This window comes from Chaetomium globosum, genomic scaffold (genome assembly GCF_000143365.1).
Source record: "Chaetomium globosum CBS 148.51 scaffold_1 genomic scaffold, whole genome shotgun sequence".
NCBI lineage: Eukaryota > Fungi > Ascomycota > Sordariomycetes > Sordariales > Chaetomiaceae > Chaetomium > Chaetomium globosum.
Genome location: NT_165976.1, coordinates 1,789,016 through 1,804,385, shown reverse-complemented (window position 1 = coordinate 1,804,385; position 15,370 = coordinate 1,789,016). Strand labels below are relative to the sequence as shown.

The 15,370-nt window shown below is 56.0% G+C and overlaps 5 protein-coding genes across 5 annotated transcripts; 3 read left to right on the top strand and 2 right to left on the bottom strand.

The window, feature by feature from the left end:
• Window positions 1-3,983: 3,983 nt before the first annotated feature.
• On the bottom strand, window positions 3,984-4,349 carry CHGG_00597 (uncharacterized protein; the record flags this gene model as incomplete). Its single annotated transcript, XM_001219817.1, has 2 exons — window positions 3,984-4,077; window positions 4,213-4,349. The coding sequence occupies 2 exons, from the start codon at window positions 4,347-4,349 to the stop codon at window positions 3,984-3,986; spliced, it is 231 nt and encodes a 76-aa protein (XP_001219818.1).
• Window positions 4,350-4,926: 577 nt separating this feature from the next.
• Window positions 4,927-7,857, top strand: CHGG_00596 (chitin synthase 1; the record flags this gene model as incomplete). The annotated part of the gene is made up of 4 exons (XM_001219816.1): window positions 4,927-5,001; window positions 5,079-6,203; window positions 6,269-7,651; window positions 7,720-7,857. The coding sequence occupies 4 exons, from the start codon at window positions 4,927-4,929 to the stop codon at window positions 7,855-7,857; spliced, it is 2,721 nt and encodes a 906-aa protein (XP_001219817.1).
• A 408-nt stretch (window positions 7,858-8,265) lies between these two features.
• Window positions 8,266-9,623, top strand: CHGG_00595 (uncharacterized protein; the record flags this gene model as incomplete). The annotated part of the gene is made up of 4 exons (XM_001219815.1): window positions 8,266-8,297; window positions 8,417-8,496; window positions 8,963-9,419; window positions 9,482-9,623. 4 exons carry the CDS (start codon window positions 8,266-8,268, stop codon window positions 9,621-9,623), a joined length of 711 nt encoding a protein of 236 aa, XP_001219816.1.
• An 867-nt stretch (window positions 9,624-10,490) lies between these two features.
• Window positions 10,491-10,691, bottom strand: CHGG_00594 (uncharacterized protein; the record flags this gene model as incomplete). The annotated part of the gene is made up of 1 exon (XM_001219814.1): window positions 10,491-10,691. The coding sequence occupies one exon, from the start codon at window positions 10,689-10,691 to the stop codon at window positions 10,491-10,493; it is 201 nt and encodes a 66-aa protein (XP_001219815.1).
• A 544-nt stretch (window positions 10,692-11,235) lies between these two features.
• Window positions 11,236-14,998, top strand: CHGG_00593 (uncharacterized protein; the record flags this gene model as incomplete). Its single annotated transcript, XM_001219813.1, has 7 exons — window positions 11,236-11,302; window positions 11,645-11,763; window positions 11,830-11,972; window positions 12,260-12,473; window positions 12,570-12,700; window positions 13,577-14,180; window positions 14,249-14,998. The coding sequence occupies 7 exons, from the start codon at window positions 11,236-11,238 to the stop codon at window positions 14,996-14,998; spliced, it is 2,028 nt and encodes a 675-aa protein (XP_001219814.1).
• Window positions 14,999-15,370: the final 372 nt, after the last annotated feature.

The window sequence follows — 15,370 nt, the reverse complement described above, 5'->3', positions numbered from 1 at the left end:
GGCGGCGGGGTGCTTCTCGAAGAAGCCTAGAGTTGATAGTGACTACTGTGCCAGTGTTGTTGGCCCAGATGCGGATCCTTGGTGAAGCCTGGACCATCCACTCGTGTCGATCAGTCGACGTAATGCCAGGAACGGCAGGGTTCCAGAAAGGCGTAATGTTAATCGTGGCGAGAGATCTCGGATCGGATGAAGTTGGGACGAAGTTAGGCGTTTGTGATACGAAGCGGGGGATCGAATGGATTGAATCGTGGGCGTAGCGTAGGTAGTGGAGCGCAGCGATGGCGTCGGGTGTTGAAGAAAATCAGGGGAAGGAATTCAATCAATCCGTGACCGGGAAGCGAGTGACATGAGACTAGCTCGAAAGAATGAAGCAGCTAAGGGATGGTCAAGTCCATGAATCAAACTGGATCAAACTGAATCAAAAATAAAAATCCAGAAAAATCACCAGAAACACATCGGATGACCCTCCTCGAATTGACTGTAGAGGCGATTTGTGTTGAGACCGGAGATGGAGGTCGACGTGGACGGCGATAGGTGAGCCTTTGCTGGTGAGAGCGGGAAAGCCGGAGGAACGTGTCAGCGGGCTGCCGTTCAACTTTGAGAGAAAGGCCGCGGCCTGGGTCTCCGCTTAGCTTCATTTGCGGAAGGGGCCACTGGGGGAGGGCAGAGCCACACTGAAGGGGGGACCCACAACTGTATTGGCGAAACAAGTTGGAGGGCCAGGGCGGGCTCTCATTCGCTCGATCACCGGAGCCTGGCGTTCCTAGAATTCCCTTTCGTGGCACGGCTGGGCCCGGGACTGCCAATTTCCCCTCTTCTTTGCACTCTCTTGGGAAATCCCACCTCGCAATCTGCCAATGGCCATGCGTGGCATTCGATGGTCTCGTGCAATGTTTGGCCTCATTGAATCACCTCGTTCGAGATGATCGCCTTTGAGATTGAAAGTTATTGAGGAAGACCTTGTTTTCCTCACCCGCTCTGCATGATTTAATTCCGGCACTGCGATGGGTGGAAGCGATCACTCTCGGGGCCCCCAACTCCCAACGGGAAGCTGGTGCCGCAGTCAGCTCGCGCGCAGCAACACATCCAGACATGCAGACTAACAACCACCTATATATAGGTGTATATTCTGCTGTTGGTGACTAGTTTCCCGCATCGCATGCACCTACACAGCATTTCAATTCCTCCATTGAAGCGAACTCATGAATTGCGGCCCTGAAGCTGTCTCCCACGTGCTTACATGCCATCAAAGGGTTGCTTGTTCCTGATCTCAATTCGGCGTCCGATCTGTCCGCAGATCACATCGAGGATCAACAAGGCGCCTGTGCCTGCTTGGCGCTGACTGCCGTTTATATGTAGGGCAGTCAGGTTGTGGCGGCGTTTCTGCTCACCTTCCAGGTTCTAGGCCTTCCCAGGGCACAGTTCCTTTCTGGCTGGGCGAAAGGTGTGTGAATGGTGAGATCAGTCTGGGACCAGCCCATCAGGGAGACACTCGGGAGTCAGATATGCCGGACCGCCTCCGGATCCAACCCGGAAAGCCGTATCTCTTGATGACCTCTTGCCAGCCATTTGCTACCACTACTATGCTTAGACCGAATGCCTTGATTCAGACCGAGTGATGTTGGCCAACCTGCCCTGCCAAGCTGGAGAAGCGGCTATTTCCGCAAGTTGGCTAGAGCCCTCGCCTCCTTTCTAACAGCTTGAGAGACCGCCTCAATTGTCAAGAAACGAGAGCAATCTGCCAAGTTACTCTCTTCCAAGTTCTCAGGGTTAACATGCAGGCAAGATTTAGCCTGATTTAACTACACTTCGGCTCGAAATTCAAAACTTCTAGCTATGTCCGGGATACAAATAGTCAGTCCGCGTGCCGTTGGACAAGAATTGTGATGACGGAGGGGATTGAGCCCTCAGCCCTGCGGGAGAATAGCCTTTACATAAGGCAGTTAACGCGAGCACTGCCGCGTCTGACTTGGTAGCGGGCACTTGTTCCCCAAATTCTTACCGCTGGAAAGAAAAAAAGGACGGTGCATGTCGGGCGGTCTGTTGGAGGAGATGGATCCCGGCGCCAAATGCGACCTGATCCTTCATTGCTCACTCAGCCAGCAACATCAATATCCCGAGCTTCTAACAGTTGGCAAGGCGCATGCTGCTCGGACTTGAACGGCGATTTATTACAGTAGAGTCTATAGCTAGCGTAATCCGCGACATTTTCACAGCCGGAAGGCGGACATCAAAACTTCCTATGTATATCCCGGAGTTCCAGCGTTCCGGGCGGCGAAGCGCAACCACACTACGGCGGCCGGGACTGCGCCCTCGGCCGGCCGGTGTGGCCTGGGCAACGGGGCTTGTAGGTCGGAGGCGTCCCCGGAAACCGCAGGCTTCGTGCATGTCGTGTCTGTGAGCAATGTTTGGCTGGGTCGCACAGCAGTGTCTGGAGACGCGACACGCGACGGTAACGGGCACTGTGGAAACCGCATAAACGGGTCACACCAACAACTCACTCCTCCACCCAACAAGCCCATGGAAGATGGATGGCGCAGGCAAACGGTCGGTGTTGGCGCCGGCGCTGACGCACCTAACCCAGCTCGATCCCTACCTACTGTGTATGTTACCCATAATCCCATTGGCCGAGGATGCAGCGTTGGGAGAAGGGAAGAAGGCTCTCGTTCGTGAAGAGCAACAGCAACCCCTCCTTTCATGCTGGTCGAGCGGCAACAACGCGCGTTTGCTCTTCTGACCCCGCTCCACAACAGTACCAACAACACACGGAACACCACGCCAACAAGACAAAGAAAGCCCAAAAGATGCCGCTGACACTGGCAGGTCGTGTTGGGTGTGAGGTCCCCACAGTTGCCAAAGAGAAGATGGAAATCCTACCCTGTCTTGGCAGCCGACCCTGAACGTTTATCTATTTTTGTCGTTTCCATTTCACTCACAAGGGAATGCTGGGCGGGACCCGCCCCTCTGTGCGGCCTGCGACGTCGTCAACCTCGTAAAAACCACCGCCATCTTTTGTGATGGGGCAGAGGTGGGGAGGGGGGAAAACATCGTTAACGTTGCATACGTGGAGGGCTCGTATGCACTGCAAAGTACAGGAGGTGAAAAGTAACGCTGTATCGTTTCTGATGCGAAAGAGAGATTTCCTGCTTTTTTTTTTTTTCGTGTCGCATGTGGCGAAAGGCGGGATGGCACGTCAATACCGGCGCCGGCTCTTTTTGCCGCGCGGGTCGCAACAGAGAGGCGCGTCATCATCCATCGTTGTCTTGCAGTGTTGCAGCAAGCTTGGGAAAAGCTAAGACATGCACCATGGGGCATATTTTGCCTCTGGTGTCGTTTGCTGATAACGAGTTGGAAAGGGGGACCTTATGACAGGTTTTATGACCGACATGTCTCAAAGGGTCTGATGGAGCCAACCTGTCGCGGTGACAGAAACGAAACGGGCAGGTGTTGTTTCAGGCTTCAGAACCCAAAGTCTGAACACCGAGGAAATGCCGTTGTCGCAGGAGCTCTTTGTTTGAAGCCCATCACCACGAAAAAAATACCCAGCAGCTCCGGCGCTCTGCTCTCGCTGCCTGGGGCAACGGAATGGCGGTCGGGCTTTTGCACCCTAAAAAAGCGAATGGCGATGATCTTCCGAACGGGCTGGAGGCGAAACGCACAGTGTCCGTAAGGCGGGTGGGTTGGGAGGACTGCGCTGCATGTGCACGAAAAAGGAGAGACACGGCCCCTGAGACAGTGAGGCAAGAGAATGCCCGACACGAAGAGATCTATCTCTCTGTAAGACAGCATGAAAGGAATTGCAGAGCGCAGAAATACTCAAAACCAGGTCAAGATTACAATCCAAGTAGACAAAGCGATGGGCTAGTTTGCTGACTGCCCCTTTTTGCACACGACAGCAATGGAGACAACTGAAACCGTGAAACACTTCTGAGAAAGAAGAAATGACGGGAGAGTTGGAGCGCCTGGCGGGCAATGCTTGGCGGTCAGGGGTCGCCGGGACTTGGGCTGGGCTCCCCCCCTCGGACAAAATAAGCCAGACTCCAGGTGCACTTGTAGATGCCGGCGAAAGCCCAAAGTCTAGAGATAGGTGGTTTTTATTCTGCTGGACTTCTTTCCTGAAATTTTTACTTATCGGTTTTTCTTTACTTTATTTACTTTTTTTTTTTAAAAATTTATTTTATCTCTTTCTATTTTCTTGATTTTCTTTCTTACTTCGTTCTCTTCTTTGGTCTCCTTTCAAGCTCGGCTTTTTTTTTTTGGCCAGAGGGGTCCATGCTGGGGTGTGCTGGGGCTTGACGTCGGGTGGGTCCAGATTCCGAGCCACTCGCAGCCCTCGCAGTCGCGGCCATCCTGAGCCATCCATGGGGAGAGCAAGGCAGCGCAATTCAGTGGGGCCTTGATCCGGATCCCTGGCGCTCAGCCACAAGCCTGGCTGCTTCGCCAACTTCATAATACAGACGGGGGGCCTCTCCTGAGCTTTTCGAAACCCAGTTTTTGGGTTGATCTTGATCATCGCTTTTGCAAAATTAACTATTATCGGCGCTGGCTGGCCATTTCATCGGGAACCGTTGATTCCTGATTCGGCTCATCCTCCTGCGACCCTAAACTAACGGCGACCTTCCTGTGCCGCATGACCTTCGTTGGCCTGGAATTGGGTATCAGCACCGAAAAAAAAAAACACACAAACACCTGCAATAGGCACCGCTACCTGGTCGCCAGCTGACCCGACTTTTCTCGTTTTCAGCTTTTCCTGCCTTGCTTCCCAACCGACCAACACCACACCACGACCTTGATCGTGTTTGGTGTTTTGGCGATTGCAACCGCTTCGCGACTTGCTTCGAAGAATCCCTTTGGCGTTGTTACTAGTTACTGGCTTGCGGCGGTTGACCGACATCCACTCGCCTTGAAGCGAGCAGCTTTGCAAGCATGGCATACCACGGAGGCCGGGGAGACGGCTACGAGGGCCACCCGATGCAGGATCTCCCAGCACATCACGGCCAGGTGCGTTCCTGACTTGATGAACCTTCGATGTGTGTGTGTGGTAATGGGATGATAACCCCTAACTTGCGAGTTCACAGCACGACGATGAATCGCAGGCCGCACTCCTTAACCAGAACCAGGCATACGACCAAGATCGCCTGGGCGCCCACACTCCCCCCGTCCGCCCTGTCTCGGCATACAGCCTGACAGAGTCGTACGCTCCGAATGCGCAAACAACACGCATCGGCGTCACCCCTCCTCCCCCCGGCGGCGGCACAGAATATGGCGGTGGACCGGGCTACCCCCAGTCGCAGTTCTCGGCCGACCCGGCCTACAGGATGTCCTCGGTAGATACAGACGAGAGCTGGGTTGCCCGTCAGCAACCCAACGCCGCGCCCACCGGCGGTCTCAAGCGCTACGCGACCAGAAAGGTCAAGCTCGTTCAGGGTTCCGTCCTGAGCATCGACTATCCCGTTCCCAGTGCCATCCGGAATGCCGTCCAACCTCGCTACCGCGACGAAGAGGGTAACAACGAAGAGTTCTTGAAGATGCGTTACACGGCCGCCACCTGCGACCCCAACGATTTCACTCTCAAGAACGGTTACGATTTGCGTCCCCGCATGTACAACCGGCATACCGAGCTTCTCATCGCCATCACCTACTACAACGAAGACAAGGTCCTGTTGTCGAGAACGCTGCACGGTGTCATGCAGAACATCAGGGACATTGTGAACCTGAAGAAATCGTCTTTCTGGAACCGTGGCGGCCCTGCCTGGCAGAAGATCGTTGTGTGCTTGGTCTTCGACGGTATTGAGAAGGTGGACAAGAACGTGCTGGACGTGCTAGCCACGATCGGTGTCTACCAGGACGGTGTGGTCAAGAAGGATGTCGACGGAAACGAGACGGTCGCTCATATTTTCGAGTACACGACCCAGCTCTCCGTCACGCCGAATCAACAGCTCATCCGTCCCTCGGACGACGGCCCGAACACGTTGCCCCCCGTGCAGTTCATTTTCTGCCTCAAGCAGGCAAACAGCAAGAAGATCAACTCGCATCGCTGGCTGTTCAACGCTTTTGGCCGCATCCTGAACCCCGAGGTCTGCATCCTGCTCGATGCCGGTACCAAGCCGAGCCCCAAGTCGCTGCTCGCCCTCTGGGAGGGTTTCTACAACGACAAGGATCTCGGTGGTGCTTGTGGTGAGATTCACGCCATGTTGGGCAAGGTCAGTTCGGTTCTATTCGCTTTTTTGGGATTTATTAGTGCCCGTGGCTAACATTGAGATAATAGGGGGGCAAGAAACTCATCAACCCGTTGGTGGCCGTGCAGAACTTCGAGTACAAGATCTCCAACATTCTGGACAAGCCTCTGGAGAGTGCTTTCGGTTACGTCAGTGTGTTGCCCGGTGCTTTCTCGGCCTACCGTTTCCGAGCCATTATGGGCCGCCCGCTCGAGCAATATTTCCACGGTGATCACACCCTGTCCAAGATTCTGGGTAAGAAGGGTATCGAGGGCATGAACATTTTCAAGAAGAACATGTTCTTGGCCGAAGATCGTATTCTCTGCTTCGAACTGGTCGCCAAGGCGGGCCAGAAGTGGCATCTGAGCTACATCAAGGCCGCCAAGGGCGAGACAGACGTGCCCGAAGGCGCTCCCGAGTTCATCAGCCAGCGTCGTCGTTGGCTGAACGGTTCCTTCGCCGCCAGCTTGTATTCCCTCATGCATTTCGGGCGCATGTACAAGAGCGGTCACAACATCCTGCGCATGTTCTTCCTGCACATCCAGCTCATCTACAACATTCTCAACGTCATCTTCACCTGGTTCTCGCTCTCTTCGTACTGGCTCACAACCACCGTCATCATGGACCTCGTCGGCACCCCGGTTCCCGCTTCGAATAGTACCTCGGAGCACCACGCCTGGCCCTTTGGCGATTCGGCAACCCCCTTCATCAACGCGGTTCTTCAGTACATCTACCTGGCATTCGTTATCTTGCAGTTTATCCTCGCCTTGGGTAACCGGCCGAAGGGTTCCAAGTGGACATACATCACCTCGTACATCGTTTTCGCCATCATCCAGGCCTACATTATCGTCCTCTCGGTGTACCTCGTGGCCCAAGCCTTCGCGACCCCGCTGAGCGAGCAGATCCAGCTGGACAGCGCCTCGAACGCGCTCGAATCGCTGTTTGGTGGCTCGAGCGCGGCCGGTGTCATCTTGCTCGCGCTCATCACCATCTACGGTCTCTACTTCCTGGCCTCGTTCATGTACCTCGACCCGTGGCACATGTTCCACTCGTTCCCGTACTACATGTTGCTCATGTCGACTTATATCAACGTCCTCATGGTATACGCGTTCAACAACTGGCATGATGTCTCGTGGGGTACCAAGGGGTCCGACAAGAACGATGCGCTACCGTCAGCCCAGGTTACCAAGGGCGAGAAGGACGAGGTGGTCGTGGAGGAAATCGAGAAGCCGCAGGAAGATATCGATCAGATGTTTGAGCAGACGGTCCGCCGCGCCCTCGCGCCTTTCAAGGAGGACGAGAAGCCCGAGCCCAAGGATCTCGAGGACTCGTACAAGTCCTTCAGAACCATGCTCGTCGTCTCGTGGCTGTTCTCGAACTGCTTGCTCGCGGTCGTCATCACCAGCGACAACTTCAACTCGTTCGGCATTGGCGTAAGCACCCCCCTCTCCCTCTTCCCCAAAACCATACGGGACCAACGAATACTGACTATGACTCGCAGCAAACCGCCACTGCGCGTACCGCTTGGTTCTTCAAGTTCCTGTTGTTCGCCACCGCCGGCCTCTCTCTCGTCCGCTTCATCGGCTTCCTGTGGTTCCTTGGCAGGACCGGTATCATGTGCTGCTTCGCCCGCCGTTAAAAGGGGGTCGTTCCGCCAAAAGAAGAGAAGCAGCCTTTGTATATCAACAAGCGCCGCTTTTGCTTCCCCTACTCTCCCAGCTCGGTAATCTGTCGCGATCTAGACCTTGACTTTGATCTAAAAAGACAGCGGAGGAGCGTAGGAAATCCCATGACTTTTTCATTGGCAGGCGAATTCCTCGAAATTGTCGTTGGCTGGCTTTTGTTTTCCTTGTCCTTGTTCTGCCCTGCTGGTATCGGCTGCTGTGTTGGGATATTGTGCGTGTGAGGACATAAAATTGGGCATCTACTGGGGGCGTTGTTTTTTCAGCTCCTCCGCCGTTGTTTGGCTGTTGAGATGTTGGGGCAAAGGGCTTGTTTTGGTTTTGGGTGCTTAGAGGTTGCCTAGGGTTAGTAATGAGACCGTAATATGGCTGAGATGGGACTTGAGGGTGTTGTGATGTGTGTGGGTTGTGAGGTTATTGGAGACTGTCAAGGGCGAATGTTTACGAAGTATGTACATCCAGGGGGTACTACTCCTGCGCACAGCAAGGACAGCTTACCTGGAGCTCCACCTCTAGACTGGAGATGCCCAAGGGCAAGGGAAGCTGCACGGTGAGGATATCACGCTCCCCACTTCTCCATGAAACTGTTGTCGTGGGTCCAGTTGTCCGCATTGAAAGTGGTTCTGGATCACGCTTGACGGATGCACAATTCTTGTCTAAGCCAATTAAAATGTTTCAATCTGCTCCTCCCCCGGAGCTTGGCACCACTAACAGTCGGTCCGGACTCAGTTGCCTCGGCTCGGCTTCCGGGCTCTCAACAGCCGGCATCGTATCTCAACTCAACAACTCAACTCAGCTCAACTCAGCTTGACAACAACACCGGGAATAGAACCCTTTAGAGCTTATACGCATTGGAGTTCAACCTCAACTTCTACAGCAACCAACCCACAATCCCACCCTCAAAATGGATATCCAATCCCTCTTCTCCGTCAAGGTAACCTAACCGTAACCACTTTCCCCAGCCCCCTTACACCTTCCACTCCCACTCACTCACTCACTCACACACCACAAACCCAACCCAAACCAACCAACCCCCAAATATTTACTAACCCCACCCCCCAGGACAAAGTCGTCCTCGTCACCGGCGGCGCCGAAAGGCGTCGGGGCGCATGATCTCGGAAGCCTTCGTACGCAACGGCGCACGCGTGTACATCGCCTCGCGCGACGCCGCGGCCTGCCACGCGGCCTGCGCCGAGCTCAACGCGCTGCCGGACGAGAGCAGCACGGGCACGGCGATCCCGCTCCCCGCGGATCTCTCCTCCCTCGCCGAGTGCGAGCGCCTGGCCGCCGCGCTCGCCGCGCGCGAGCCCCGCCTGCACGTGCTCGTCAACAACTCGGGCGCCACCTGGGGCGAGGCCTACGACAGCTACCCGGACGCGGCCTGGACCAAGCTGCTGACGCTCAACGTGCAGCGCGTGTTCGCGCTGACCTCGCCTGCTCACTCCGCTGCTGGAGTCTCTCTCACCGCAAGGCGGGAAGGGAGAGGAGGTCCCCGTCCACCGGACGAACCCCGGGCCGGGTGATCCACATCGGGTCGATCGACGCACTGCGGGTGCCGCTGCTGCCCACCTTCCCGTACAGCGCGAGCAAGGCGGCGCTGCACCACCTGAGCCCGGCACCTGGCCGTGGAGCTGGGCCCGCGCGGCGTGACGAGCAACACGCTGGCGTGCGGGCCGTTCCCGAGCAAGATGATGGCGGCGACGCTGCGGAATTTTGGGGATGAGATCAAGGCCGCCAATCCGCTGGGGAGGATTGGCCTGCCCGAGGATGTCGGGGGGGCGTGTCTCTTTCTGGCGAGCCGGGCGGGGGCGTTTGTCAATGGCGCGACGGTGGCGTTGGATGGGGGGGTGTCGTTGATGAGTAAGATTTGAGGGTTGTTTTTTATGGGGGGGCAGTGGTGGGACGGCTTTTGAAAGTTTATAATGGGAGTGGGAGGGTGTCTGCGTGGTGGCGGGCGCGGGGGGAAGGGGGGAAAGGTTAGTTGTCAAAGGGATGCATGGCTATAGAAGGGGGTGGGTGGTTAAAACGCTGTATTATGATCCTAGCGTGTTGCTTAACTACCGACTAATCGACGACTGACCACTGTGTGATGTTTAAATCAGAGCCTTCCTCAAAGAAAGCCCATCGTCCAGATTTGTGTCCCGGAGTGGATAACAGAAAATGAAATAAAAATAAAACAACCGATTACCCCAATGGTGAGCCTCCCTCCGTTGCCCCTAGACCTTAAGAAACTCCTGATGCCGTCCGAAAATGCCCTCCTTGGTTACGCCGGCCCCCCTGGGGCAATAAAACCCAATCCTCTTCGATCAACCCAGCCTAGTCGCCCTGTTCATGCACCTCATGATCCATATCTAGACCAAGGTATCCAACCGCTTGCTGTCCCGTCGCTGTTCCCCTTCTCCTCCGTGATCTTGCGGTCCCCTTCTCTTTGCTGGCGCCACAAAGGCCAACAACATCTTGTTCTATGCCGCTCTTGTGTAAATTCGAGAAAATGTCAATGTCGACACCAGCCTTCGGACCTCGGTGGTCGGGGCGGGGGATGGACAAGGTCGATAGCATGGCCGCAGCGGATGGATGCGCAAGACTCTGTCTATTTCAGCCCGACACTCTCAAAGTCTCGCATCAGTACCGCCATTTGCGCCCGCTTCGCCGCCTCGGCCACGAGGGTGAAGTCCTTCAGGAACACGTCGGTTGACGCCGTCTTGACGGGTTTCGGCGCCGGCGGCACAATCTTGCTGGTGGGCGACTGCTGCGTCGAAGACATGCTGCTTGAAGTGGACCGGGTGTCCATTTTGGTAGAGGCTGGTGGACGAAAACTATCGCTAGGTTCTCTCTCTTTATATCGATGGGGGTGAAGTTGTCGAGCTTGAGTAGGCGATAACGACAGAATGAGCGAGAGTGGAAGAGAGCGAGGGGTTATGGCGAAGTCGCAAGGACCGAAGACGCAAGTTGCAAGGACGTAAGCCCTTCTGGGATACCGAATTCTCGGCAGACAGAACGACTCGCCCGGGCGCTTTGTCTCTCTCGACGGGACGGAAGACAGACCGGCTGCTGTATCACCACCGGCGCAATATCTCCCAAGAGAAGAAAACGGGTGGATGGCAACCCTTCGAACCGCACACTGAAGCGGCGCCTTTTGTGTTTCGGTACCTAGGAGAAGGTGCAGCACCCTATCATGCGCAGCCGTCCAGATAAAGGTCTGACTCGGCGACTCGGATGGAGGCCTGAGCCGATCTCAAGTTCACACGGGACGCAGACGAAAGCAAGCCGGCTGAATAGGGTTGGGGCCCAATATACAGCAATTTGGTCCGCGAGCGGGACACTGCAGACGCGAGATGCGAACTTTGGTTGTGCAGACGGCAACCGTCTTCCCACCTAGCTACTTGCCGGCGATGGTGCTGGGTGCGTCCTGCAAAAGACCCAAACCGGTGAGCGGTGCGGTTACAGTGACGATCGATAAGAGGCAATGAGTTGTGACGCGGGTGGTGGCCACGCAAGGCAAGATAGCGAAAGCAATATCGGGCGAGTTGTGGTGTAAAGAGGTGGTTTGCTGTGCTTCTCGACAAATGCGCTCTCCGGTTTCCCTAGCCAAGGATACGTGCGGTGCAAGGGGCAAGGCAACTAGTTGAACGGGAAGAAAGGTGTTGGTTGTGTCGACGGACAGGCAAAGGGGGGCAGAAGGCGGGGGGCAATCACACGGCCATATAAGGTGACAAAGAAAACCCTGCGGCTAGTGGGATGGAGATGAAGCAGCGGCCCTTTTCCCTTTCACGCTGATCGACTTTGTCGCGCCCGGCCCTGGATCTCTGAGCGTGGAGCAGCAACTGGCGTCATTAGGCCCGCCCCTCCATTGCGCCGAGAGTGTAAGTGACAAAGAAATACTTCGGCCGAGTAACCGGGAAAAGGACCGAACAACCGATCTGCCGTAGTTTTGGCTGAACAGTGCTCAACGGTCTGGCCCGTTGAAGTACTGCCGAGTCACTCCAGGAGAATCTGAAGTGGTGGGGTCGGGAACGCTCCCGTGGGCCCTCCTTGACCCCCACGTTGGAGGGGATGCCGTTTTCTACCAGGGGTTCGTTGGACTTGTTGACCGGCGCCTCATTCCTGTGGCTGGCTCATTGGAACATATTACAAACCTGCAAGGCTCAATGGCTAGTGGCAGATCTCATATATCTGTGGTGCTTGGGTGATGGCAGAATGTCAGGGCGACGTTATCTCATATTGTGAGAGGATTTGCAAATCCAGGAGCAGGTAATCGCGCCGATGCCGAGGCACACGCTTTCTCGGTCAGACGCTCAGCACCGAGTAACACTTTCTTCCTCAGAGCTTGCCGTGTGACCAAATCTGCGAGCTTTCTAGCCGCCGTGCTTCACATGGGATTTCAGGGGCGCTCTACCTCGCCCGCGGCAAGTCGATCCTGCTGCCGACCGGCTTCTTTGCGTACTCCTCCGACGCGGCGGATGAGAACAACGCGGCCTGCCGGGCTCTGGACGAGGGCCCGCACCTGCCGTGGAGATCGATCGTAACCAGGTCGGCGGCGCAGGATATCTGCCAAGAATTTCCGTATGGCACGGTAGTCCTCGGAGCTTGACCAGCCGTGCCTGTGTCCTGTCCCGTGGTGGATCATTTGCTAAGTTTCGTAACATGGCTCCAACGGTTTCTCTGGAAGCTGGAAGGATGCTCCGCGATTGATATGGCCAAGGCTAGGGCTGCGGAGCCTCAGCTCGCCTCAGCAGGGCGGTGGCTTCGGGGCGTGGAGGGTCCTGGCTTCTCGGCCCCTTCGTCCGCTCCGGGAGAGAAGTAGATCTCGGCCGGGATCCAGAGGGGCCCTGTCAAATGTCACCCATGGCATCGCATTTGAGGATGACCATGTGCGGTCGAGGTCGTAAGAATGAGAAGATGTCCCCAGTCCATTCGATCGACATCCGGATAAGATGGCGACAGTCTAGAATATGCGAGATTTAAACGGTCATCGCGGCCGGCCTGGGAGTCCCTAACCTCCTCCGAGACTGCGACGCACCAAGCATCGCCTGTCCTGACCGAGTGGGCCTGTCAAGCCGACCTTCCCCACTGGGTTGGCAAGGGTTCGGATGGTGTTGGTTTTGGCGGCGGAAGCACCGCGGTACAATCAAGACAATCCCTTCCGAAGCATTTAGCCGTTTGAAGCCCCCGATATCGAGACAACAGCCAACGTGACGGTGGCGAAACGTCTTTTATTCGCTCCTCGGCACCTTGTTCGTTTGAGCTTGCAGCGGCCATGGGGAAAACCGGAGAAAATCGAGCAGGTTTCGGGGACTGCGGCAATGATCAGCTCACCTCATCTAAACAACGGATCGGTCTCGTATGATGGCGTTGTGAATGGTCGGGTTCTATAGTTATGGTGTCGTCTCGATTCGTCTCGATCGAGTCAATGTTGTTTCCCAAACGTCAATCGACGGGAGTCGGAGAAATGCCAACGTTGCTTCGGTGCCCTGCAGCCCAACTTGCCATGCATCCAACGGTAGGCTAAAGCAATATTAGAAGAGCCTGGTCCTGGTTGATGGTCTTGGGTGCCATCGAGCTTAAAGGCAAGTTGCAGTTGGTGGTTAAACTTTCAGTTATTGGTGCGGCTCTGCTGAGGGGCACTAACACTGTGTAATCAACCCACTAGAACTAAAGCTTACCAAGTTCAACAAGAAACTCCGGACATCTCACAATCCCAGATGGAAAAACTCCTAAGCTCCTTCTTGCTTTCGGTCTTTCCGGTCCTGAATTCCAGCGCGAAAATGTGACCAAAAAAGGAAAGAGCGCTCGATCCAGTTCCGGCGGTACCTTCCGAGATCTCCGGCGAAATCTGTATGCACAGGCGGGAGAGAAGCCCCACCCCGGTCGCTGCAGTGTACTCTCGGCGCGATCTTGCGGAAGTCGATTTGCACCATACGGCGAAGAGACCGAAGAGAATCCGAGAATTGGCACATTCACATTCACAACAACATTACGAAGGGCATACCTTGGCTTTGCGGAACGCAACACAGCACGGCCTTTATCTTCAAAGTCGCCATTCTCGACCGGCATGTCATCGATAACCTCCCCTGCGTCAAGCTGGCGCAAGATGCAGATCCCCCGGCCGCTGCAGCAGCTCTTCGATCACTTTCCCTTGCAGACCTACGAACCCAACCATCTCCCCGAAAGGTCGCAACACCTTACTTCGAGTGACCTCCCAACACTATACATCTTCTCCACCGACGCAGACGCTCGGCTAGGCCTTCCCAGCTTCAACCCGGGCTGTCTAAAGTGGCAGGTATACGCACCCCTCCCCATCGGCTATCGTTTCCCCTTCCGCTAACACACACATGTCCCGTCCCGTAGACCCTCCTGCGGCTCGCTAAACTCGACTTCCGCACCCTCCCGTCCACAAACCACGCCTCCCCTACCGGGTCCCTACCCTTCCTCCTCCCGCCGCGCACCTCACCCACCACCGCCCCGCTCCCCATCCCCGCCAGCAACCTCCTCGCCTACGCCCAGCGATCCCAACCCGGCACCGGCGACTTAGACCCCGACCTGCCCCCGCGCTCCCAAGCCTACCTCTCTCTCATCAACCTCTCCCTGCGCAGCGCCTGGCTCTACGCGCTGTACCTCGACCCATCCCACGCCGCCCTGCTGCGGCAGCTGTACATCCGCCCGGCGTCGTCCTCGCGTGGGGTGCAGGCCGCGCTGCTCTACCAGCTGCGCCGCGCCGCCGCCGAGCAGATTGCCACCACCAGCGCCGGCGGCGGCAAGATCGTCTCGCTCGCGCCGGTGGCCAGCGTCGAGGGGATCGACGAGGAGGCCGTGTACCGCTCGGCGAGGGAGGCGCTGGAGGCGCTGGCGAGTTTGTTGAGCCAGAGTGAGACGGGGTGGTTTTTTGGGCGGGAGAGACCCGGTGTGTTTGATGCGGCCTTGTTTAGTTATACGCATTTGATGATGGAGTATATGCCGGAAGAGGGCGGCTCGGCTGGGGAAGGAACGGGGGTGGCGTTGGGGAGGATGGTGTTGGGTGCTGGGGATGGGGAGTTGGCGAGGCATAGGGAGAGGATGCTGCAGACTGCTTGGCCGGGGTGGGATGGCTACCGGAAGTAAAGAAATGCTGGTGGCGTGGCTGAGAATCGCTGTAGCTTACAATGAAGATGGCATGTGATACATAGAGATGGATGAATGTATGAGTACAAGGCTGGGATAGACAAAAAAGATACCCGGAGAACGAAGCAAAAAACATCAGCTTCACCATCAGCTTCACTCGATATGAGTCCTTCCCCCCTCTTCATTCAAGTGTGATTATCTGATGGATGGTCTGGCCGCCAAAATGCCGCTATCTGTCTGACAACCTACCGAGCTGTCCTCATACGCCCAACCGCCTCAGCCCAGAAGAAGAATCCCAAGACAACGTGAGAAATGCAAGACCAATGGGAGCAAACAGAAGTTAACCAAGCAAGAAAAGTAAAGGCCGACAAT